Source organism: Oratosquilla oratoria, chromosome 24, assembly GCF_046742065.1.
Source record: "Oratosquilla oratoria isolate Oo_2021 chromosome 24, ASM4674206v1, whole genome shotgun sequence".
NCBI lineage: Eukaryota > Metazoa > Arthropoda > Malacostraca > Stomatopoda > Squillidae > Oratosquilla > Oratosquilla oratoria.
The window spans coordinates 58,454,143-58,478,882 of NC_134800.1; the positions used below are offsets into that span (position 1 = coordinate 58,454,143).

The 24,740-nt window shown below is 38.9% G+C and overlaps 1 protein-coding gene across 4 annotated transcripts in view; it reads left to right on the forward strand.

Annotated features, from left to right (window-relative positions):
* LOC143038671 (uncharacterized) overlaps positions 1–16,141 on the forward strand; it is a 37,546-nt gene extending 21,405 nt beyond the window's left edge. For all 4 annotated transcript variants that reach the window (XM_076208200.1, XM_076208199.1, XM_076208202.1 and 1 more), the window contains 4 exons: positions 432–631; positions 2,280–2,434; positions 6,741–6,939; positions 8,070–16,141. In XM_076208200.1, the coding sequence (XP_076064315.1) occupies positions 432–631; positions 2,280–2,434; positions 6,741–6,939; positions 8,070–8,246 (731 nt within the window). In that variant the 3' untranslated portion in view covers positions 8,247–16,141. The remainder of the gene's footprint in view (positions 1–431; positions 632–2,279; positions 2,435–6,740; positions 6,940–8,069) is intronic.
* The last annotated feature ends 8,599 nt before the right edge of the window (positions 16,142–24,740 follow it).

Below are 24,740 nucleotides of genomic sequence, written 5' to 3' on the forward strand. Positions count from 1 at the left end.
TTGCTTCTGACCCAGGGCAGTGGACAGGATACAGGGATGACCTATCATCCATGAGGAGCTAAGATGAGAGGGTTCACAGGGTGGTGGATGGGAGTGGGTATGTGCCTTTTGACTTGGCTACCTCCCATCTAATGGAGGAAATAAAGCCCTTGGTATATAAATAGATAGATAAGTAAGAGGTTAATTGTATTGTTCAAGTTTGGAAAGTCTAGAATTAATCTAGATCTTTTAAATTTTACAGTATTTATATGCAAGTAGTAGCGTGTATTTTTGCATTGTCATAATGAGTCAGTAATGTATTCTATAGAAAGACATGTTCATTCTGTCTTTAATTTCCTATGAAAATCTAGTCATGTTTTTATGAATTTCCTTTGTACTAGAAATTGAATGTAATTCCATAAGTAACTTGTATCTGTCGATTAATCCTGCAGCAGTTGGTAGTGCAGAAAGACGGAGCGCACGAATTATGACAGCTGCACAGGGTCAAGTGGCAGCAGCCCAGGAGGCCCTAATGCAGAGTCCCATTGCTGCCACACTTCTGCAATCTTTCTTATCCACGTCACTGTGGTTTGGGCCCACAGACTCGGACTCGAACTCAAAATCTCCAAATAAAGACAAAAATAAGGAAATTGTAAGTAAATGCCAGTGACACCTGGAAACATTTTTGCCACCTTGGAGGCACAGTTACCTTTTAATTTACATGAGGGTTATGTTCTCAGGACTGCACATAATTAGAAAATATAATTAGATATATTCCTGTGAGAGACAATGGAAAAATTAGAAGATGTATTCTTAGTGCTTATTGATACCTGCACTTGTGTGAAAAATGAGTTGTAAAAGGTGATTGGGCACTATGAAAAGTGGAGTTACAAAGAGTATTTAAAAGTATGAAAGCTTGTAAGACACTTGTGTTAAGTGGTTATGTGAAGTGTCTGATGAATGGAAGAGCGGTTCTAGTGAATTGTCTTTTGAGATTGTTTTATGTACTGGACTGGAAGAGTGCATGTGTAGTCCCACTATACAAAGGAAAAGGGGACAAATATGGATGTAGTAGATTTAAGGGGATCAGTCTGTTAAGTGTAGTTGATAAAGGATATATATGTGTGTTCATTGAGAAAATTTGGAAGAGAACTGAGGGAGTAATTGGGGAGGAGTAGTGTGGGTTTAGGAAAGGAAAAGGTTGTGTATGTAAAAATTTTATAGAAAGGCATATATGCAAATTTTTGACAAAATGCAAGGATGTTTTTTTTTTATGGAGGTGTATGTCGCCGATTAAATGAAGCGGCCTTGCTGTGGATGTGCTGTGTCTTGCGACACTGCTTCTGACCCAGGGTGGTGGGCAGGGTGCAGGGATGACCCGTCATCCAGGAGGTGCTCAGATGAGAGGAAGGGTGGGAGGGGTGTGGAGTGTATTTAGGGATGAAATGGGTGGGAGTGTTTTTATGCCTTTCCCTTTGTGGCTACCTCCCTTGGAAGGGGGAAAAAGCCTTGGTATATGTATGTATGTATGATAGATTTGCCAGAAACAATTTGGGATAAGGGCAAGTCTGTTGAGGTTGGCCAAAAAGTTTTTATGTTGATTTGTAGAGCTTGTGTGAGGGTAAGGAATGGAGAGAGTGAGTGGTTTGAGGTAAACGTAGGGTTGCACCAGGATTGTGTAATGTCACCATGGTTGTCCAATGCATATGTGGATGTGCTTTTGTGGGAGGCAAATGCAAGGATGGTAAGTAGGACTTTGGAGCTGATAAGTTGTAGTGGAAGTAAATGAGCCATTTGTTTGTGGGTGACACTAAACTTGTAGCTTTGTTGGAGGATAGACTGAATCAGTTAGTGGTGGACTTTGGGAGGGTATTTTAGATGAGGAAGTGGAAATGTGGGCAAAATAAGGTGATGAGATGTACAAGAGGATAGAATAGTTGGAATAACTTTAAAAGCAAAGAGGCTGGAGGAAGTGAGAGTTTTAAGTATTTGGGATCACATGTTAGTTCCTCTGTTCATTGTGATATATATATATATATATATATATATATATATATATATATATATTTACTTTTTTGTGGACTATTACTGAATATCATGATAGCAAAAATATAGACAAGGCAGTATAAAAATAATCTATAGAAATTATATACAACCAGTATGTTGAGAGGAGAGTAAGGTGGTAGGATTTCATTGTCATGTAAATGATGTTGCATAATAGGATTTAATTTTAACATAAAATCTGTTTCATCTCATGAGAATGATTCTTTATAATAGATTGTTACCTGTTCCCACCATAGGGTGACGAGGTCACGAGTGAGACCTTAGCTGCAGCTGCTGGCTGTACAAAAGACAAAAAGAAACGTCAAGAGCTGAAGAACACTGGGCAGAGCTATGTCAACACCAAAGGCAAATTGGTTGAGGCCAAACGGGTCTGGCCACAAGACTGCAGTAGGTAAGTTGAGGAAAAGTATTTATTGTGTTTATTTTTACCTCCTCTTCCTCTCCCCTCCCCTATAGCTACCTCTACCCCAAGCTATACCCCCTCATGTGGTTTGCCCTCACAGGTATGATGCTGATCTGTATTAACCTCCAAAAATTTTCTCATGTATTTAATAATAGATGGAGGGAGTGAACATGAGGGGGCAAACAAGGACAAGATGGATGGATGGGTAAAAGGGGCATTGGGAAAGAGGGGTATGTCTGTTGAGGAAGGAAGGAAGGGAGAAGACAGAAGATGGGGGTGAGTGGAGAATGGTTGTATATGGATGATGTGATGCATGGAAGGGAGCAGGTGGGGGTGAGGTAGTATGTGTGAATGATATTTTGATGCAGCCTAAAGGGATTTCTCCCTGTTTTCTCTTTTTCTGCACGAGGGGACAGAGAGGGTGGTCACCAATTAAATGAAGTTGCCTTGCTGTGGATTTGCTGTGTCTTGCTGCATTACCTCTGACCCAGGGCATTGGGCAAGATGCAAGGATGACCCATCATCCAGGAGGAGCCAAGAAAAGAGAGAGGGAGGGAGAGGTGGTGAATGGGAGTGGATTTGTGCATTTGACCCCGTCTTGGGTATTGGTTGCATGTTATTGTGGCAAAGTAGCATGCAGTTGATACTTTATGGTCTATATGGGGCGCCCCTACGAACCAGAGCCACACATCATTTTGTCTGTGGTAGAGGAAAACTCTGTTCATAGAGAAATTATGACACTTTTATACTACGACTGTCCCTCCGTTATGCTGTCCCCCAACCCCTTGTTACTGTCCTGTACCATTTCTCTGAATATTCATTTCCTTTTTTCGCCTACCCTGTGGTCGGGGAAAAGAATGCTACCACCAAGTCTTCCCACTTGAGTCATACAAGGTGGCAAAAAATGGGACAGGGGCTGGGATTAGGAGTCCTGCTACCTGTAGCCCCAAAGGGGACATTCCTAAAAAAAGTAAAGGCATAAGGATCTGGGAGTTTTCCAACCAGTACCCTAAAGTTTGGGTCTTTTACTGTGCATGGATGTGGTACAGATGAGAGTAAAAGGGAAGAGATAGGCAGTATGTTTGTGAGAAGAAAGATGGATGTGTTGGCTTTGAGTGAAACTAAAATGAAAGGGAGGGGTGAGTGTGAGTTTGGGAGTGTAGTTGGGAGGTTCTCAGGAGTGAAGAGGGGACGAGGGAGAGAAGGGGTGGTTATACTAGTAAGTGAAGAGATAGGTAAGTGTGTAGTGGAGTGGAAGGAGGTTTCTTCAAGGTTGATGTGGATGAAGGTGAAACTGGGAAAAGGGATGTGGTTTTTTGTAAGTGCATATGGGCCTGGTAGTGAGAAGAGTGTAGAGGAAAAGAAGGCTTTTTGGGTAGATTTAAATGAGTGCATAGAGGGATTAGGGAGGAATGTCAATGTAGTAGTATTGGGAGACCTTAATGCTAGGGTAGGAAATGAACCAACTGAGAGTGATAGCAAATACAGTGTTTAGGAAGAAAGTCAAGCATAAGTACACATGGGAGAGGGTGGTGGATGGAAGGGTGGCAGATAGTGTTAATGGACTATAGTGGTGACCAGGAGTATGGTAGGTAGAGTTAAGGATGTACATGTTCTAAGGGGAGAGGGTGGGGGAATATCAGATCATTTTCTAGTGGAAGGTAAATTGAGAGTGGAGAATATGTGGAGAAAGAGGAGAAGGGCAGAAGGTAGGGAGGTACTTAACTGAACTGCTTAAATGAGAAAGAAAAGGAGGAGTATAAGAAGAAGCTGAGAGAGGAGTGGGAGGGAGTGAAGAATAGAGTAGAACTAGGAGTGGAGGAGGAATGGGGATGGTTCAAGGAGGAAGTTGTAAGGTGTGCAAAGATGGTGTGTGGAACAAGGAGGGCAGGAGGAAATAGAAGGAAGGGTAGTGAGTGGTGGGATGAGGAAGCAAAGAAGGGTGTAGAAGAAAAGAAGCAGGCTTTCATAGATTGGCTACAAATTAGGACGAGGGAATCGTATGAGAGGTACAAAGTAAAGAGAAGGGAAGCTAAGCATAAGATAAAGGAGGCAAAGAGGAGAGCAGATGTGAAGTGGGGTAAGAGTATGACAGAAAATTTTGAAATTGATAAAAAGATGTTTTGGAAAGAAATTAAAAGAGCAAGAGGAGGCGAATCAAGTAGAGAAGAAAAGGTAAAAGGTGCAGATGGAAAGATGATAATGAAAGAGAAGGCAGTGATAGGAAGGTGGGCAGAGTATTTTAGGGAGTTGCTAAATGTGAAGGAGAATAGGGAGGGAAAGATAGTTGCAGTGGGAAGCACTAAAAAAATGAGAGTGATGAGTGAGGAAAATGGAGGAGAAATAGGGAAAGATGAAGTGAAAGCAGCTGTTAATATGATGAGAGCAGATAAGGCACCTGGGTTGGATGGATGCCATGCAGAATGTCTGAGGAAAGGAGGTATAGTTATGGTGGACTGGCTGGTGAGGTTATTTAATGTTTGTTTAAGAGAGGGTAGAGTACTGGAGGAGTGCCTGTATCGTTCTGCTTTACAAGGGAAAGGGGGACAAGTGTGAGTGTAGTAGTTTCAGAGGGATCAGCTTGTTGAGTGTAGTTGGGAAGGCTTGGGGGAGGGTCTTGATTGAGTGGATTAGGAGAGGAACAGAGGGAGTAATTGGTGAGGAACAGTGTGGTTTTAGGACAGGTAGGGGTTGTGTAGATTAGATTTTTGTGGTAAGACAGATATGTGAGAAAGCTATAGGAAAAGGTAAGGATGTTTTTTGGGCTTTTATGGATTTGGAAAAGGCTTACAACAGGGTAGACACGGAGGCACTGTGGGAGGTACTGGAGATATATGGGATAGGAGGAAAGCTGTTAAGAGCAGTCAAGAGTTTTTACGAGAGTAGTAGAGCTTGTGTTATGATTAGAAATGGAGAGAGTGAATGGTTTAAGGTAAAAGTGGGACTTTGTCAGGGATGTGTTATGTCGCCCTGGCTGTTCAATCTATACATGGATGTGGTTGTGTGAGAGGTGAATGCAAGGGTGATGGGTCAGGGGTTGGAGATGGTTAAAGAAAATGGAGAAAAGTGGGAGATGAGCCAGTTGTTGTTTTCTGATGACACTGCACTTGTAGCAGGATCAGAGGAGGGATTGAGGAAGTTAGTGACTATGTTTAAGAAGGTATGTGAAAGAAGGAAGCTGAAGATAAATGTGGGCAAAAGTAAGGTGATGAGATGTACAAGGGGAGAGAGTGACAGCAGGCTGGAAGTGAGCATTAAGCGAGGGAGACTGGAGGAAGTGGATAGTTTTAGATACTTGGGTGCGTATGTGGCAGGAAAGGGAGGAGTGGGGGTGGAGGTAGAATGTAGATTGAGAGAAGCGAGTAAATGCCTTGGTGGATTAAAAAGTGTAATGAGAAATAGACATCTGGGAATGGATGCTAAGAGGAGGTTATATGAAGGAGTGATTGTGCCAACAGGACTGTATGGGGCAGAAACATGGAACATAAGAGAGGAAGAAAGAAGGAGTTTGAATGTGTTTGAGATGAAATGTCTGAGAAGTATGATAGGGGTTACTAGGCTGGATAGAGTGAAAAATGAGGAGGTGAGGAGGAGAACAGGGGTGGAAAGGGAGTTGGGAGATAAGGTTGATGAAAGAGTATTAGGATGGTTTGGACACATGGAAAGAATGAGTGAAGAAAGATTAGTAAAAGAGGTGTGGAAGGCAGAGGTGGAAAGAGTGAATATGAGGGGACATCCTCGGATGAGATGGATGGATGGGGTAAAAGGGGCATTACAAAAGCGAGGAATGTCTGTTGAGGAATGATGATAGAGGCTAGGAGATAGGGGTGAATGGAGAAGGGTTGTGTATAGATGATGCTGTGATGCAAGAGAGGGAGTGGGTGGGGGATGGGGGTTGAGGAAGTATGTATGAGAAATAAATTGACACAGCCCAAAGGGATTTCTCCCTGTCTTCCCCTTTTCTGTATGAGGGGATGGAGGGGGGGGGGGATCGCTGAATTAATGAAGTGGCCTTGCTATGGATGTGATGTTTCTTCTGACAATGCTTCTGGCCCTGGGCAGTGGACAGGATGCAAGGATGTCCTGTCATGCAGGAGGTGCCAAGATGAGAGGGAGGGAGGAGGGTGGAGGGGAGTGGAATATGTAAGGGATGTGGGAGTGGTTTCTATGCCTTTCCCCCCCCCCCCCCTGTATAAGGGGCAAAAAGCCTTTGGTATATGTATGACTTTTGCTGTCTCCCTTGCAAAGGGGAAAAAGTCCTTGCTCCATGTATTTATTTTATTTTTTTCTGCAGATGTCCATGGAAGTGCAATGCTCACATAAATGAGGAAGAAAGATTAGAGATATTTGCTGAATATTGGGGCCTTGCTGATTACTTGAAGCAGAGGAACTACCTAGCTTCACACATGCAAAGAGAGGAACGATTAGGGCCTAGTGGACAGCGCAGGACCGTTGTTCTGTATTTCCTATCTCTCCGTAACAAAAGAAAACAGGTAAGTTATTTGTAAACATTTCATAAGTTTTAGCTCGAGTTGCTTGTATTCAGGAGGATAAGGGTTTTCCTCTTTCAGCCAGGTCTGTTTTACAGCTTTGCTAATACCTGATCCATTTCTTGATGTTATGGATGGCTTCCTATTTGAAGTGGTAAAGAATTTGGTGATAGAATGGAGTGGGGAAGTGGGATGAGCTAGGAGGATGAGTGTGATGGAAGAGGAAAGTGACAGGATTATAGGAAAAGGTGAGGTACAAAGAACATTGAAAATGATGAGGGCTAATAAGGCACCTGGGCTGGATGGGTGTTGTGGAGTGTCTGACCAAAGGAGGAATGGTTATAGTAGATTGGCTGTTGAGGTAGTTGAATGTGTGGATAAAGGAGGAGAATGGGCTGAAGGACTGGAGGAATACTTGTATAGTTACACTTTCCAAAAGAAAAGGGGATATAAGTGAATGTAGTAGTTTTAGAGGGATCAGTTGGTACATGGATAGGTCGTTGAGTATATTTGGATAGGTATATGGGAAGCCTTGCTGTGGATGTGCTGTGTCTTGCAACACTGCTTCTGACCCAAGGCAGTGGAAAAGTGCAGGGATGACCCGTCATCCAGGAGGTGCCAAGGTAAGAGGGAGATGAAGAGGGTAGAGGATTATGTAGGGGATGGAATGGGTGGGAGTGGTTTTTCTGCCTTTGTTTTTTGGCTACCTCCCCTGTAAGGGGGAAAAGCCTTTGGTATATGTATGTATGTGAGGAAATAATTGAGTGTCCTGCATGATATCTGGAGTGACAGATTGATTGATTGACTGGTAGAAGTTGCTTGTTGGTTTTATTGAGAAGATTGCTTGGTGGGATGGTTGCTGGAATTTAATATAATTGTGGTGGGGGATGGGAGTGGAATGGGTAGGATTGTGTGTGTGACTTGTCTGGCTACCTTTCTTGGAAGAGGAAAGAAACCCTTGGTATATAGATAGATAAACATTTCTGAATTTATAATTTTGCATTACATGTTATGAAATAGAAAGTTATTCAATATCATAATAAGAACACATGGACTCTAGATTAAAATGTGATTGTTTTTCATATGAAACCTGACAGTTATGTGAAATATATGAATTTTGCATCTCTCCAAAGGTTTGCCGTCAGTTCTTCTTGAAGACCTTGGACGTGTCTGAGAAGGCATCCCGCATAGTGTTGGAGAAGAAGATGCGTGGTGAACTTGGCACAGAATCGGAAATAGCAGCAGCAGCAGCTAACAAAGATCCAGATATCGACACACAGGATGATGAAATCAGCAACCATTCCCAATAACCTACAGTTTGCTCAAGTGATTTCATTCCCTTTAAATGACAGTCTGATCATTCCAGTACCTCTAGAACCTCTTTTTCTTGTACTTCTTGTGTATCTTTCATTCCAATAACCATCAGACCTGAACCTTGCACCTTCCACATATCTTTCATTCCAGTACCTATTGAACCTGTCCATCTAACTATCAGCATGTTTTCATTTTCTCTTCAAGAGCATCATCCCAAGGGAAACATTGTTGAGTGACAAAAGTCTTTATGGTTGTTTTTCATTTTCAGCTGATACTTTGAAGAAAGTAAAGACTGTTTCCAAGTGCAAAGTGACTAGTTAATAAAACTAAATACCAGGCCAATTTGGGTTTCAACTTTGCCACATAAAAAAGTTAATTAGTTTAACATGGATAGCTTTAATTGAACTTGTGCAGCTCAGATGACTTGTGTTAAAGTATCATTACCTACTTTTGCAGTACCAAGTTCAGCTGTCAATTTGACATGCTATTTCATTTTAGATTCTAATGTATAGAATCTATATTTTAAATTATTTTAAATAAAGCCAAATTTTATTCAAGGAAGTCTTAATTTCTTTTATATAATATACTTTTTATCCCCTCCCTTATCCAGCTCCCCCAATCTTCCAGATACATAGGAATTAGATCGTAGCACACTTCCTTCAGGTGCTACAAAATTGTTTCACCATCAGTTTTCACATCCCAACCTTTGTACATTGAAATCTTTGTGTCAGGCTGCTATATCTAGTTGTCCACAGCTTCCTAATCCAACAAACCTTTTCTGTCTAAACCCAAAGTCTCGTACATGTTTGGACCAAGCTATTCCTGGGTAGAGGTGTAGCAGATTGCAATAATTTATGTGTGCACAACATAGGAAGTATCCATCCTTTTGTCATATCAAAATGAATTATGTATTATGCAAACCCAATTATTTATTACTGATCTACAGTTAGTGAATCAAAGCTTGGGTAGTTGTATGTGAAGGGATGAAGAGACATGTTAGAAAAGTTTAACTGCTCTAAATATCAGTGTGCAGTCTTTATCTAATCACGTTGTTCAACAGAACAACTTGAGATAATTTTCTACTATGCCATTTTGTTGGTACATCACCATACTTTGGTTACATGGCCATATTGGAAACTAATGAATGGAGTAACATGTTCATTATTTGGTCAAAATAAGCTCAGTATTCGGATGAAGTACAAGAAACCTGGCAGTGCTTGTTTGGCAGAAGTGATCTGCACAGATCATGGCCAGGATGATAGGAAAGGAGAGGAAAACAGAATTGTGTAAATTCATTGTTTATTTGATTCAGTACTGCTTCATATTACTGGTCTGTCGTATTAGTTTAGTTTATTCTTGGTAAGAGCCTGTTTTAAATTCAGTATTGGCCTTTGTGTTAAAAGCAATTTTTAGTTTCATCAAAGGCTATTTTAGGTTGCTCATCCATTGAAGATCATTTCTCGTTTTGAGATCATTACACATTTGATCATTCAGTGAATAATACAGAAGTTTCTGGACTTGTTTTGCAAGGAATGAGAAATTAAGATTTATATTTTTGGCTCTTGGGAAACTGAGCACAACCACCAGTTCAACCCGAAAGTCACTAAATCAAGAGGTTTTTCAAGTTTTCTGGAGTGCAGGGCAGTGTAATATCCACTGCCTTTTGTGTAGCGGTTGCATGTAGGTCATTTGGTGTTTCTTATTAAGCCAGTTCTCTGTTAGTACTGCTTCAGTGTAGGGTGATGACCTGAACACAGGCATGGTATTGCAATTCTTGCTTGTTTTGGGAGTGGTTTCTCTGCTGGCTGTGTATTTACCTAGTTGTATTATATGGGAAGGGAGCTATGCTCGTGGTGACCCGTCTTTGTATCTCGGTATCTCGGTATCTTGAATAGCGTTTGCACACACCGTTTCTTTGTTTAATTTGTTCCAAGCATCTATCACTCTGTGTAGGAAGCTTTTTTTTTTTTTTTTTTTTTTCTTTTCTTCAGATCTCTTCTGTAATTATCTTTTTTGAGTTTCTTTTCGTGTCCTCTTGTGTGTGTGTGTGTATATGTATGTGTGTTTTCTTGTATGAATGTGTGGGATGCACGGAGTAGGCTTTTGTAGATGCCTGAGTAGGATGTTGCTGGAGTTAATAAGTTGGTATGGTGGGCTGGATTTATATGATATGAAGAGTGGTTAGATTTGAGGGCTCTTCTGTAGAATTGTATGCTCATCATCCTCATGTGCTGCTTCATTGGGATACTTTTAGTGTCTGAGTATAGATGTTCTCTTGCTGTTGTTTTAGAGCAGCTAGTTATTAATCTTATGAGTACATTTTGGGATTTGGGAAAAGCTGTCGGGTTTTTGCATGAGTGGTGGAGCTTGCATTAGGGTTGGGAATGGTGAGAGTTGTTTGAGGTGAAGGTAGGGCTGCATCAGGGCTGTTCAATGTGTACATGGATGGGGTGGTGTGAGAGGTGAATATAAGAGTGTTGAGCAAGGGATTTGAGATGATTAAAAAGAGTAGAGTGTAGTGGGGAGGATGTTGGGAGTGAGGCAAGGACGAGGGAGGGCTCTGCTAATAAATAAGGAGATAGGTAAGCATGTAGTGGAGTGGAAGGAGGTTTCTTCAAGGTTAATGTGGATGAAGGTGAGAAGAGTATAGAGGAAAGGGAGGCTTTTTGGATATATTTAAATGAGTGCATAGAGAGTTTTGGGAGGAATGTCATTGTAATGGTATTGGGAGATCTCAGTGCTGGGGTAAAGGATGAACCAATAGATGGAGTGGTTGGAAAGTGTGGAGTGTCAGGTAAAAATTGTAGTGGAGAGTCAGTAGTGGAGATGTGTTTAGAGAGTTGATAATGTCTTGCATAGTGTTTAGGAAAAAAGGTCAGGAGAGGGTGGTGGATGGAAGGGTTGTTGATTAGGCATTAAAGGACTATGTAGTGGTATCCAGGAAAAGAGTTTTAGATGTCTGTATTCTTAGGGGAGAGAGTGGGGGGATATCAGATAATTTTTTTGGTGTAAGGTGAGAGTGGAGGATAGGTGGAGAAAGAGGAAAAGGGCAGAAGGTATAGAGGTGCTTTGAGTAAACTGTTTAAATGAGAAAGAAAAGGGGCAGGAGCACCAGAAGCTGAGAGAAGTGTGGGAGTTGGAGAAGGATAGAGTAAAGGGAGGAGTGGAGGAAGAATGGGAGTGTTTCAAGGAGGGAGTGACAAGGTGTGCAAAGATGGTATGTGGAACAAGGAGGATGGGAAGCAATAGAAGGAAGGGTAGTGAGTGGTAGGATGATGGAATGAAGTAAGTAGTAGAAGAGAAGATGTGAGCATTCAGGGACTGGTTGTAAAGTAGGATGAAAGAAACGTATAAGGTGTGTAAAGAAAAAAGAAGAGAAGCAAACCAAAAGAAAAGGAGGCAAAAAAGAAAGCACATGTAAAATGGGAGAGGGGTATGACAGAATTTTTTCAAAGTAATAAAAAGATATTTTGAAAAGAAGTTAAGAGAGGAAGGGGAGGTGAGTCAAGTAGAGAAGAAAAGGTAAAAGATGCAGATGGATAGATGTTAACAGGAGGCAGTAAGGGGGAAGGTGGGTAGAGTATTTCAGAGAGCTCTTGAATGTGGAGGAGGATAGGGAAGAATTGGTGGTAGTAGTGAGAGGCACTAAGAAAATGATGATGGGAAAAGAATATGGAGGAAAAATAAGAAAAGATGAGGTTCAGGTAGTTTTGAAAATGATGAGAGCAGGTAAGGCACCTGGGTCAAATAGATGTCATGTGGAGTGTCTGAAGAAGGGAGGTACAGTAATAGTGGACTGGCTAGTATTTACCTAGTTGTATTACACAGTACAATATGTGTCTAAGGGAAGGTATAGTGCTGTAGGAGTGTCTGTATAATACTGTTTTACAAAGAAAAAGGGGACAAATGTGAGTGTAGTAGATTCAGAGAGATCAGTCAGTTGAGTGTAGTTGGGAAGGCATATGGGAGGGTATTAACCTCTTCAGTACACGTCAAATTTTCATGGGCAGCATCAGCTGCCTGAATTATGATGATTCAGTTATGCACCACAATACTCATGCTATGAAATATAAAGTTACAGCTGTATTACTTGTTCTCTTTCACTCTGAATAATAATAACTATAGAAAATACGATCAAGCCAGTTTAATGAATATGGGGGTCACTCAGCTACAACTACAAAATGGATATAATCAAGACACCAACATTGGCACCCTCGTGTACCCACTCATGCTTCATGATGGCTACATAGGTGTCATTGTATGGAAAGGGTTAATTGAGGGCGATTAGGAGAGTAACAGGGAGTAATTGGTGAGGAAAGGTGTGGATCAGATTTTTGTGATAAGGCAGATATGTGAGGAAGCTTTAGCAAAAGATAAGGATGTTTATGGGGCCTTTATGGATTTAGATAAAGCTTATGACATGGTAGACAGAAAGGCATTGTGGGGGAAGTTGTTAAGGGGAGTCAAGAGTGGAGGTGGAAATAAATTATAGACAGAAAAACATGTAAATGCCTTTGGGGATTAAAAAGTGTCATGAGAAATTGGCATTTGGGAATGGATGGAAAAAGGAGACTATATGAAGTGTGATTGTGCCAATGGCACTGTATGAGTCAGAAACATGGAATTTACAAGAAGCAGAGAGGAAAATTTAAATGCAAGATGAAACTTCTGAGAAGTATGGTAGGAGCTATGAAGTTGGATAGAGTGAGAAATGAGGTGAGGAGAGCTTGGGTAAAAAGGGGGGTGGCAGATAGGACAGATGAAATAGTATTGGGATGGTTTGGACACATGGAAAGAATAAGTGATGAAAGATTGAAAGAAGTGTGGAAGGCAGAGGTGGAGGGAATGAACTTGAGAGGACGACTTAGGATGAAATGGATGGATGGGGGAATGTCTGTGGAGCAAAGAAGGGAGCAGGCAGGAGATAGGAATGAGTGGAGAATAGCCATGTATAGATGATACTGTGATGCAAGGAAGGGGATGAGGTAGGTAGGGGGTGGTAATCTATGAATATTTTGATGCAGCCTTAAGAGATTTCTCCCTGTCTTCTCTTTTTCTGCACGAGGAAATGGAGACTGGGGGCTGCCAATTAAGTGAAGTGGCCTTTCTGTGGATGCACTGAGTCTTGCTGCATTACTTCTGACCCAGGGCTAGGTACAGGGGTGACCCATCATGCGTGAGGAGCTAAGACGAGAGGGAGGAATGGGTGGGAGTGGGTATTTGCCTTTTGAGTTGGCCACCTCCCTTGTAAGGGGGACAAAGACTTTGGTATGTAGATAGAAAAAGAATGGAGGTGAACCAGTTGTTTCCTGATGACACTGCACTTGTGGCAGGGGTGCAGGAGAGTTCAGAAGCCAATAATGATTGAGTTTGGGAAGATATGTGATAGGAGGAAGTTGAAAATTAATCTTTTGTATATGATGATGCCCATGTAGGCATCATGAGGTGTGAGTGGATATATAAAGATGCTGTGTTGGCATCCTTGTTATATTAATTTTGTAGCTGTAGCTGAGTGACCCTTGAATTCTGTGAATTGGCATGATCAGGTTTTCTGTGTTTATTATTACTCAGAGTGAAAAAGAACAAGTAAATCTGCACTGACTTTATATTTTATAATGTGAGTTTTATGATGCATAATTGAATTATTGTACATCAGCAGTCCAATGCTGCATGTGATAATCTGACTCATATTGAAGAGGTTAATGTGGGCAAAAGCAAAGTGATGAGATGTACAAGGGGAAAGGGTGGCAGTAAATTGGAGGAGAGATGCTAGAGGAAATGGATAATTTTAAATATTTAGGTTCACATGTAGCAGGAAATGGAGGAGTGGAGGTGGAGGTAAACTAGAATGAGGGAAGCAAGTAAATGTTTTGGGTGTGTGTGAAAAGTATGAGAAATAGTTGTATGGGAATAAATGCAAAGAGAAGATTGTATGAAGGGGTGATTGTGCCCAACAACACTGTATGGGGTTGAGACAATCAAGAGGGGCAGAAAGAAGAAATTTAAATGTGTTTGGGAAGAAGTATGGAGGGGGTTACAAGGATGGATAGGGTGAGAAATGGGGAGGTGAGGGGAAGAGTGGGGATAGAAATTGAGCTTGCAGATAGGGCTGATGAAAGATTATTGGGATGGTTTGGGCACATGGAAAGAATGAATGGGGAAAGATTAGTAGTGTGGAAAACAAGAGGTGGATGGAGTGAATTTGAGGTGAGAACCGAGGATGAAATGGATGGATGGGGTGGAAGGGTGCCCCTTTTTACTTGAATTACCCAAGAATAGCCATCTAGATATACTTTTGTCAATAGGCAAATGCAGAGGGGAGACATATACCAAAATGTTTCATCTCCCTTATAAGGGAGGTAGCCAGTCAGGGCATGCATCCATCCCGTGCTGATCCATCAGTGAGGATTTGCTATATTCCAGAACTAGCCCAGAAACTTGGAAACCATTGTAATATTGTGTGCATTGTTATCCCACATTTGAATAGTTATACTTACTGTAGTATGTTAAAAGATCATTAACATTTTCATGCTCAGTATCATGAAAATATAAGTTTCTTATCTCAAAAATATCCATTTTCATGACCAGGTATTGAGATGTGAATTTTTTAGTACACAAGTGTGTATTGTAATAATTGATGTATATAATGTAGAACATTGAAATCTTACTGCTTATTAGCTTAAAGTGAGAACATTATATTTATTATCAGGTTAAGTATACTTTGTGATAGTTCACCCACATTTTTGAAATACTATTGCATTAGGCTTTCATTCAAGCGCACAAGTTGACAAAGAAATTAAATTTTTTGGCATAAAAGAGGATATTTGATCATTTTATACCATTGTTATATATTATCAGAAATATGAACTTCATATGTATAATTCATTCATTCAAAAAGATCTTTTACTTAGGTGTATATACCTCTTTATGCACCATTTATTTACCTGTATTGAAGGGTATTTCTGCCCCCTCACTTGATGATAATTGTCTAGTATGAAAATCTGTTAAGTATGTTATCATCTGAATGAGATTAAAAGACCAAATTTATGGCCAGTTATGAGCTCCATTCTGCATATGTGCCATGCTTGACCAAGTTTTGTTCATTATTAAGCCATTTCTCACATCATTCAGCCAAATTGTGTTCACTACAATGCCAAATTGTGTACACTCCATGTTCAAATTCTGTTTTATCAGTAGACTGAATTCATTGCACTAGTAGACTAAATTGTATTGATGGAGCCAATGTATGTTGTTTGACCAAATTATCATAACTTTAAGCCAACTGCATCCTACTCTAAATTAGGTGTGGTTCTTGGTCAAATTCTTTACATTCATTGGTCCAGTTATTTGCACTTTACTGCCTAATAGTGTACACAACTCAGCCACGTGTGTGCAAAACCAAATAACCTCAGAGCCAAAAGCCTCAAGAATTGTGTGGTGCATATGCCCAAATAATTTTGAAAGTTGTAGAAATAGGTCATTTGTGTTAACCATTACAAAATTGATACCAACAAAAGATTTTTTTTTCTTTCTTTTTTATTCAGTCATTTATGTTTGTCAATTAGTTTTCCTTGATTGATCCTTTCCTTAAAGCATTTCTTGATTGAAGGTGAAAACAGGTAGACTTTTAGCTCTGAGATGACAATGCTATCCATGAAAACTTTACACTGTGTTGATGTTACATGCTTCTAGGTCATGTGTAATTTCAAGTCCTTCAGTAATTCTGCTTCTTTCTGTAAACATTACTACTTAAGCATCTCTCTGAGGTTAGCTATTTGTTAGTCAAAAGCAAAACCATTCTCCACATTAGCAGATTTTATAAAAATTGTGTGATTGCTCATTGAATGATAAGATTTGTGTCCTAAAGATTAAACTATTCTTTATACAATAGTCTGCTTTGTCTATTTCAAATTCAGATTTTACATTCCAAGATATATATATATATATATATATATATATAAATATTTTTTTTTATATTTATGATTTGAGGTCCTGGAGGAAGTTGGTGGTAGAAGACATGGTCGACACACCCATGTCACCAGAGGCAGCTTTGGGTTTGTAAGGTAATATCTGGTCATTGGAATGCTGTTAACCCCAATAGCCCATGTTGGTCCTCAGCTGCATGACAGTCTCTGATATTACAGAATAAAATTTGTAATGTGTGCCCTTTAGGCTTAAAAGGGTTATTCAATAAAGTTGAATTTTCACTTGGGCTAGGGAAGAAAGCCACCTGGCTGAGTAAAATTGTGTAACATTAGATGTGTTGAAGGAGTTTATATCATGATAATACTGCAGTCCACAAAATTGCTGTAACATGCTTACTTTTCTCACTAGTGTTACAACAGAGCTTAATTTAATACTGCCATTTATATGAGACCAGTGATTCTTATGATTCAGATTTGCTTACTGGTAAGAAATGAAAGTCTTCCCAACCAAGGATTTTGACAAAATGAAAAAAATATGTGGAAGTGATACTTATGAATAGGAAAAGACTCCATTACTTAGGTTTAAGTCATAGGGTTGAAAAAAAGAAAAAGAAAAAGACAACTGTTTTTTTGGGTGTGCAGTACATTTGCTAAAATGATGTCTTTATGGGTGTTTACTTGTGATTCTGACATCATTTAGAAAATAGAAACTAAGGTTGTTAGTCAAGGCGTGAAGAATCTGACGAAGTTTGATGACGTAATGATTTTGAAAAAAAAAAAAAATAGACGAGAATATTTTCTACAGCAGTGAGTACAAGAGGCTTACTGGAATTATGACAGTTGCTGTCATGAAACCAGCAGTTTATATCAGTACAATTGTATGCATTTTATGTATTTACCTAATTGCAGTATACATGATAGGCACTATGTTTATAGGGGGTCTCATCATGGTGTCTCCAGTTACTGGGCATTTCTTTAAATTCATAGATGTGATCTACCTGGTCTGTTTCTTCAAGTTTAATGGGGTAATGGGGGTCTTGGATAAGATAGCAATAAATAAGAATGAATGGAAATCATGGAAGGATGAAATAGCCCAAAGGGCTGTTCATCTTGTCTGGTTCAAGAGTTATTTTGAATGGATGAGGAGGATTGCCACATGAAGTAGTCAAGGGTTAGTCAGCTCCTGTTGTGGAAGTTTTTCTTACTGCATTGCCCTCAACCCTTCATCCAAGAGGTGCTGAGATGAGAGGGGCATTATGTGGACTTTTAACGTGTATGAAATGGGTGTGTGCTTTGAGTCAGCCAAACCCTTTATAAGGGAGAAAGGACCATTGGAGTGTGGATGTATGTATATATATATATATATATATATGTATATGCTGAGACATTGTGACAAGTTGAGGAAGGTGCAAAAAAGTCATGGATCTAGTTCTGAGTTGCGAATTTATTCCTGACTGGTTTCACTCTTAAATTTGCAGCTCTGAACTAGATCCATGACTTCTTTTTCCACCTTCCTCGTGTATATGTGTGTGCGTGTGTATATATATATATATAAAATATTATATATATATATAAAATATAATGTATATATATATGTTGAGACATTCTGACAGGTTATGTAAGCGGAATAGGAAACACAGGAGTCTTAGTCTTGAGTTTATTCCTGACTAGTTTCGCAGGTATGCTTTTTCAAAGCATACCTGCGAAACTAGTCAGGAATAAACTCAAGACTAAGACTCCTGTGTTTCCTATTCTGTATATATATATATATATATATATATATATATAATATATATATATATATAATATATATATATATATATATATATATAATATATGTGTGCATATAATATATATATATATATATATATATATACTGTATATATATGCACATATATATATTCGTATATGTATATATATATGTATATATGTATACATGTATATATTTCTAAATAGAAATGTAGTAGCACATTTGTAAATAACACACAGGAACCCACAGTCGGAGAAAGAATAAACTTCGAATAAAGAATAATCCTATATTTCGGCTATCAACTGTAGCCCTCTTCAGGAAAGTAGGTACTTTCCTGAAGAGGGCTACAGTTGATAGCCGAAATATAGGATTATTCTTTATTCGAAGTTTATTCTTTCTCCGACTGTGGGTTCCTGTGTGTTATATATGTATATATATATATATATGTATATATATATATATATATATACATATATGTGCATATATATATATATATATATATATATATATATGTATATATATATATATATATATATGTACATGCAATGTCACAACTTGTATACATACTAAAGGGCTTTTGCAACATATAAGAGGGTGGCCAAGTATGTGTGTGTACCTTTATGTGTACCTTTATTATCACTCCTCCATTTTCTTGTTCTTCTTTTTGTTGTTCCTTGATCCTAATTACCTAATCTTCCACATATGTTTTTTCTACTCTTTCAATTTTTCCCAATTTGTTTTGTCTTATCTTTCTCTCATCTTTAGTTGTGTGTACTTGTTAAATGTTCTAATTCACTTTTTTGTTTTACCTTTAGTTTACTTCATTTATGAAGTCCATTATTATTTCTTGAGCTGAAATTTTATTATTTAGGATAAGCTTGATTTTCCTTAAGTTTTTCATGTCATCCACGAGTATTCTCAATGTAAGTAAATGATTCATCTTTGCCATTCTTGTCTTTTTTTTTTTTTTTTTCTCTCTCTTTCTTTCTTTCTTTCTTTCTCCACATCACCTACATCCTGAGTCTTCTCTTTCTCTCTTCATTTCACACTCCTGAAGGATATCAAGAAACCGTTTAGAGTCCATGCATGGCAACCCTTGCAATAACCTTAAAGATAACACAGCCTAAGCGGGAAATGTAAGCAAATTCAAAGCAAGGTATGATAGATGGATAACAAAAGACAGGACCTTATGAGTGTGTCTCCTTTCATGCATATTACAATTAGGTAAATGCATGCCTGGGATCCCTTTATTATCCTAATCCAGTTATTATGCTAGGTATTTTTCTCTTGCATAACAAGGACATGGTTCTTTAAATTCCATGCTACAAAGTCCTTAGTAAGGGGCACCGTCTTAGCCTTCTGATGGGAGGAGTTTGTGACGTTAAACCATATCAATATCGTAATTTTTTTTGTGTAATGAAGCAGTTGGGGTTAAACAGCTTTAGCTGTCAGGTCCTGTTGTGGAGGTGCTGTGTCATGTTGCATTGCCTTTGACCTAGGCAGTGGGATGACCCTTTATCCACAAGGAGCTAAGATAAAAAGGACAACAGATGTAGGGGTCTTGAATGGGTGGAGGGTATATGCTTTGACCAAGTCACATCCCATTCAATGAGGAATGGGCTTTTTTTGCTGTATGTATGTGTAGCCTACAATTTGGTTGTTTCCATCCAAGAGAGATTTCGTGTTTGCTTCCTGTAAGACAACACTGTGTATGTGTTTACTTAATACAGGAAGGAAGCTGTGCTCATGGTGACCTATTTATTTCCCAGTTATCATAACAGTTTGAATTTATTATTTTTATTTATTTATTCTATTTGTATTTATTTATTTATTTTTGCTTAATTGTAATACAGTGGAACCTTGTTTAACTAGCATAATTTGTTCCCGAATCTTACTCGTAATGCGAAGCATGTGTTAAGGGAAACACCTTTTTCCATAGGAATCAATGTAAGATACGATAATGCATCCCGTGCTTAAGAAAAGATACCCCCCAAAAATTTGTAATAATATCTAGAATAGTTTTTTAAATCTTAATGTATAAAATAAAAATATTTTAATCTACAGTAAATGAACCTGGGAAAGAATAAATAATTAGTTAAATGAAATAGAAATAAATATGAATAGTGTTGTAATTTATGAAAAAAAAAAGATAGCTGCTGACGCAAGGGAGACGGACAGGGGGAGGATTATTGAAGTGAAGAGGAGAATCTTCCACTAAGGGAGATTCCTCTTCACTCACTTGACTGACTCACTAGCTTTAAATCTATTAGAAACATTGGCACAACTGGCTGAGAAGCAGACGGGGATGAGCTAGCAACAAGTCACAAGGAGACACATCTCATGACTTGTGGCTACCTAAGTAGAAAGGAGCCTTTGCTTTGGGCATGCGAATCACAAAACTTTGTTCTTTATGCAAGTAATTTCTGTTTTGTTTGTTTATTTATGTATATATTTTTTGCTCAGTATGCAAATCGCTCATTATGTGAGGTGCTCATTAAGCAAGGTTTGACTGTATACAGGAAAGGAGTTATATTTTGAAGATTCCATCACTCTCTCCAACTATCATACTTTAGACATCACTTATAGATTCAATTTGGGTAATTTTAGCTCCCTTGTATGTGTACTGAGAGAGAGAGGGTGGGTGGGGAGGAAAGGAAGATAGGTAGGTAGGTGAGAGAGAAAGTGTTAGGATGTAATCATTGACCAAACTGATTATGAAAACTGCTTTAACCTATAAATGGTGTAGGGGGAGGGCTCTTCTGTGAAATTAAATTGTCTTATGGTAGACAGAAAAATGTATATAGAATGATAGCTGCCATCTACAGATTGAGGTGGGCTGTAACCCTTAACTGGAGGGGATTTCCTTCAGTCCTTTAAGATTACCTTGTAGTACCAAGAAAAAGTATACAAAAGTATACAAAAATTATTTAAAGTTAAAGTTGCTGGGTTTCAGTTCCAATATCAGTCTCAAAGACTGTCCTCAGAACGTCAGCTGAGGCAAGCCTCAACTCTCCACCGTGGTACCCAGCCATGGCAGTAACCTTCCCAGTAAACAGCTTAAACTCACAGGCCCGGATGGGGCTCGATCTGCCGACCCCATGATTACAAGGCTAGTGTGCCACTACTGTGCTAAGTTCAAAGGTGCATAGATTCATGGATAATGATAATTTTCATTGAGTTGCAATTTTTGTAGATGTAAATGGAAAGGAGGAAAAGGAGTGCTTGCAATGAGACTGAAATAACAGTGGATTTTCCTCTCCTATGTTAAGTTGCCTGATTGGATAAGGGGGGGGGGACAGGGTGGAAGCCCTCAAGTTTCACTGTTGGCCAACCAGTGGCCCCACAGTAACTAGCAATGGTCCTATAAATATCTTTAAGAAGAAACTTTGGAATGATTGTACTGCATTAAAGTGGGTCTATCTCAATGCTCTCATAATTTCTAGAAGACTATTGACATTGGTCTCTAAGGAAATCACTAAGGGAGTTCCTCTACAAATATAGCAATAAAGGTCAAACTTTTAAGGCACAGCCTTGTGAACTACTGAAAAAGTGTCAGAATGATAAATGTGAGAAAGAATTTTTTCTAGGAGGTGACAGAGTTAATATTGCAAAGTCTGCTTTTGAAAAAGAATATAGGAATAAGAATGTGAAAGAATTGCAACCCCTCATATGGTGTACTCCATTATTGATTGGTAGTGCATTTGAGGAATGTAGGTGTACCTTCCTAGTTGTGGGTTTGAGTCCTGCATTTCTCTCCGGTTCTGAGCAGTGACTGTTATCTCTCCCAACAGCCCAAGCATATAAGGCAAAGGTTATTACTTTGGCTGTAACTATGTGCTTTGTAGCATATGCTCCTCATGTTCTTCATGTCAGTTGAGGTAAAAAAGAAACAGAAAACAAAAACAGATACAAACCTAGATGAATGAATGTACATGTTGTTAGGCATAACTATAAACTGACATTACTTTGAGTAAAGAGAAGGGTGTGTGTATGGGGAAGAACAGACAGAATATCGATTGATAGCAAGGCGTTAAAAAACCAAGATTATTTAACTTAATCCTTAGGGGTGCTAGGCTTTCCTGTGAAACAACTGCAGGGAAGAATAGAGTACTAATTAGTAGCAAGAAATTGAGAACGAGATTATTTACCATAGTCCTTGTGGTGCTAGGCTCTACTGTGAGCCAACTGCATTCTCACCACCTCCACATGATGCCCCCTAGGATGTGACCCCTACCAGTGAAGTTGATGTTAAGTGGGAGGTAGCAATTGATATGACATTATATTGAGTCCCTCTCGTAAGTTCCTCCAATTAAAATTAACTTAGTTCTTCTGTTTACTAACAAGATTTCTATCATCAGTGGCACATGACAATGGGGGCAGATGATGATCTCTTGAAATCTATAATCACAAACTACATAAAAGTAGTGCAGGCCTAGTGGTCACCTGGAATGGGGACTGGGGCAGCAGTACAGCTTGGATGCACATCTGAGCTTTCCTTTTAGGATCAATTCTGCTCACCCTGCTTGTTGGAAAGGGGTCAGAAAAGATGGCCCCAAACATAAGTTGTTTTTCATTCCCTTAGCTGAGGAGCTGCCCTCCCCTGTAAGGTCACCCAATCTGTGGCCACAACTAACAAACAACAGAGGAAAGGAGGGAGAGGTAACCCTCTCAAACCCAACAAACTCCTCTGGTGCACCCTTGCTCTGCCTTTTAGCATTCTCCATTATCAACAGGGAAATGACCCCCCCCACACACACACACATACAATACTCGAACCAATTTAATCCAATGACACAAGGATAGTTGCTCATTCATCTCAATGAAAGGAATAACCATCACCTCTGCAACAGAACAGCCACAAAATCACAACCTTTAGCTGCTCCAGTACTAGTGACTGAATTCTTTTACTTACCCAACACCTCTAGTCTTTATCTTGACCCTGAGATGAACTTGACCCCAACCTGGACTTTTTGGTCCTTATGACCATTAGTAAACTTTTTCTGCTGCTTTCCTTCAAAATATATACACTAACTCCATGCAGAAAACCTTGCCGAATGTGAACCTAATTAAATGAATCCCTAAGAATAGAAATTGAATCCAGAAACTAATATGACAGGTCTAGTCTTTCTCAACCCTTCTTGATGTTCCTGCCCTAAATGAACTACATGCAACTTTTAACATGAATGTGGGAGTTGTCACTATCCCATGACTACTGCATTACACAGAATCAATATTTGGATGACCACTTTACAACAAAAGGAACAATAAACTAAGAGATCTCATCTACACTGATACTACACATGGGGCAGCATGCTACTCGATATGACCATTGAATACACAATGACTCAGTGGATAAAGGAAAATACCAGATACAGAAACAATCGGGAACCATTGAGACTGGATTTAATACATCAAAACTTGAAATTGTAGACAGAATAGATTACAAAACACTAATAGGAAAGAGTGACCATGTACTAATAGAATTCAATGTACAACAAAACGAATTTTGAGAAACTTGAAAATTCTTTCATAATGCAAACGGAAAAATTCATAAAGGAAGAAACAAGGATGGAAGAGAAATGGAATATACTAAAAGAAATTTATAATGAGGGAGTGAACAATGTATCACAACAAAAGCAAGAAAAAGTAAACATAAAGAACTGGTACAACAAAAAATTTAGTGAAGCTAAGGATAAAAGAGACAGCCTGGAAAAAATGGAAAAAGATAAAAAATGAGCAAATGGGAAACATATATCAAACTAAGAAACGATTATGTAAAAATACAGAGAAAGAGAAACTTTGAAAAAGAAATAACAGAAAAATGGAAGGAACAACCTAAACTATTTTACAGATATGTGAACAGTAAACTAAAAAACAAAGAAGAAATAGAAAAGCTGTGCCAAGGAAGTCATGAATATACAGAAGAACAAGAAGTGGCAGAAATTATGAGCAATCATTTCAAATCAGTATTCACAATTGAGGGAATAGAGAGACAGAAATCCCCCAATGAAGGAAATAACTGTAACAAAGAAGGAAATCAGCAACCAAACAAAAAACCATGATATTAGAAAATTGCATGGTCCAGATGGAATTGCAAATTGGATACTGAAAGAATGCGTAGAGGAGTTAACAGATAAAATATACAATATGATGAAATGCTCACTTGAAGGAAAGGTACCACAAGACTGGAAAAATGCAAATATTGTACCAATATATAAAGGAGGAAACAAGGAAAATCCAACTAACTACAGACCGGTCTCCCTAACTAGTACGGTAGCAAAAATATGTGAAAAAGTGATCAAAAGTTGATGGGTTAAACACCTGGAAGAAAAAACTATACTAAACCCAAATCAATTTGGATTTAGACAAGGAAGATCACGTACAACAAACCTGATCTGCTTCTATTCAAGACTAATAGAAATAATATAAGACCTACAAAAAGCATTTGGTAAGGTACCACACAAGAAATTAGTAAGACAAACAGAATCAATAGGTGGCATTGGAGATAAATTATTAGAATGGATGGAGGACTTCCTGACTGGGAGAAAAATGAGGGTAGTAATTAGAGAGAAATACTCGAAGTGGGAAGAAATGATAAGTGGTGTCCCACAGGGGTTGGTGCTGGCTCCAATCATGTATGCCATATATATAAATAACATGGATGAAGGAGTTGAGTGTTATATGAATTTCTTTGCAGATGACGCAAAAAATACTAAAGAAAGTAAGAATAGAGGAGTACTGTGAATCATTACAATCAGACCTGGACAAAATCTGGAAATGGATTCAAAAGTGGGAAGTGAACTTCAATATCAAGA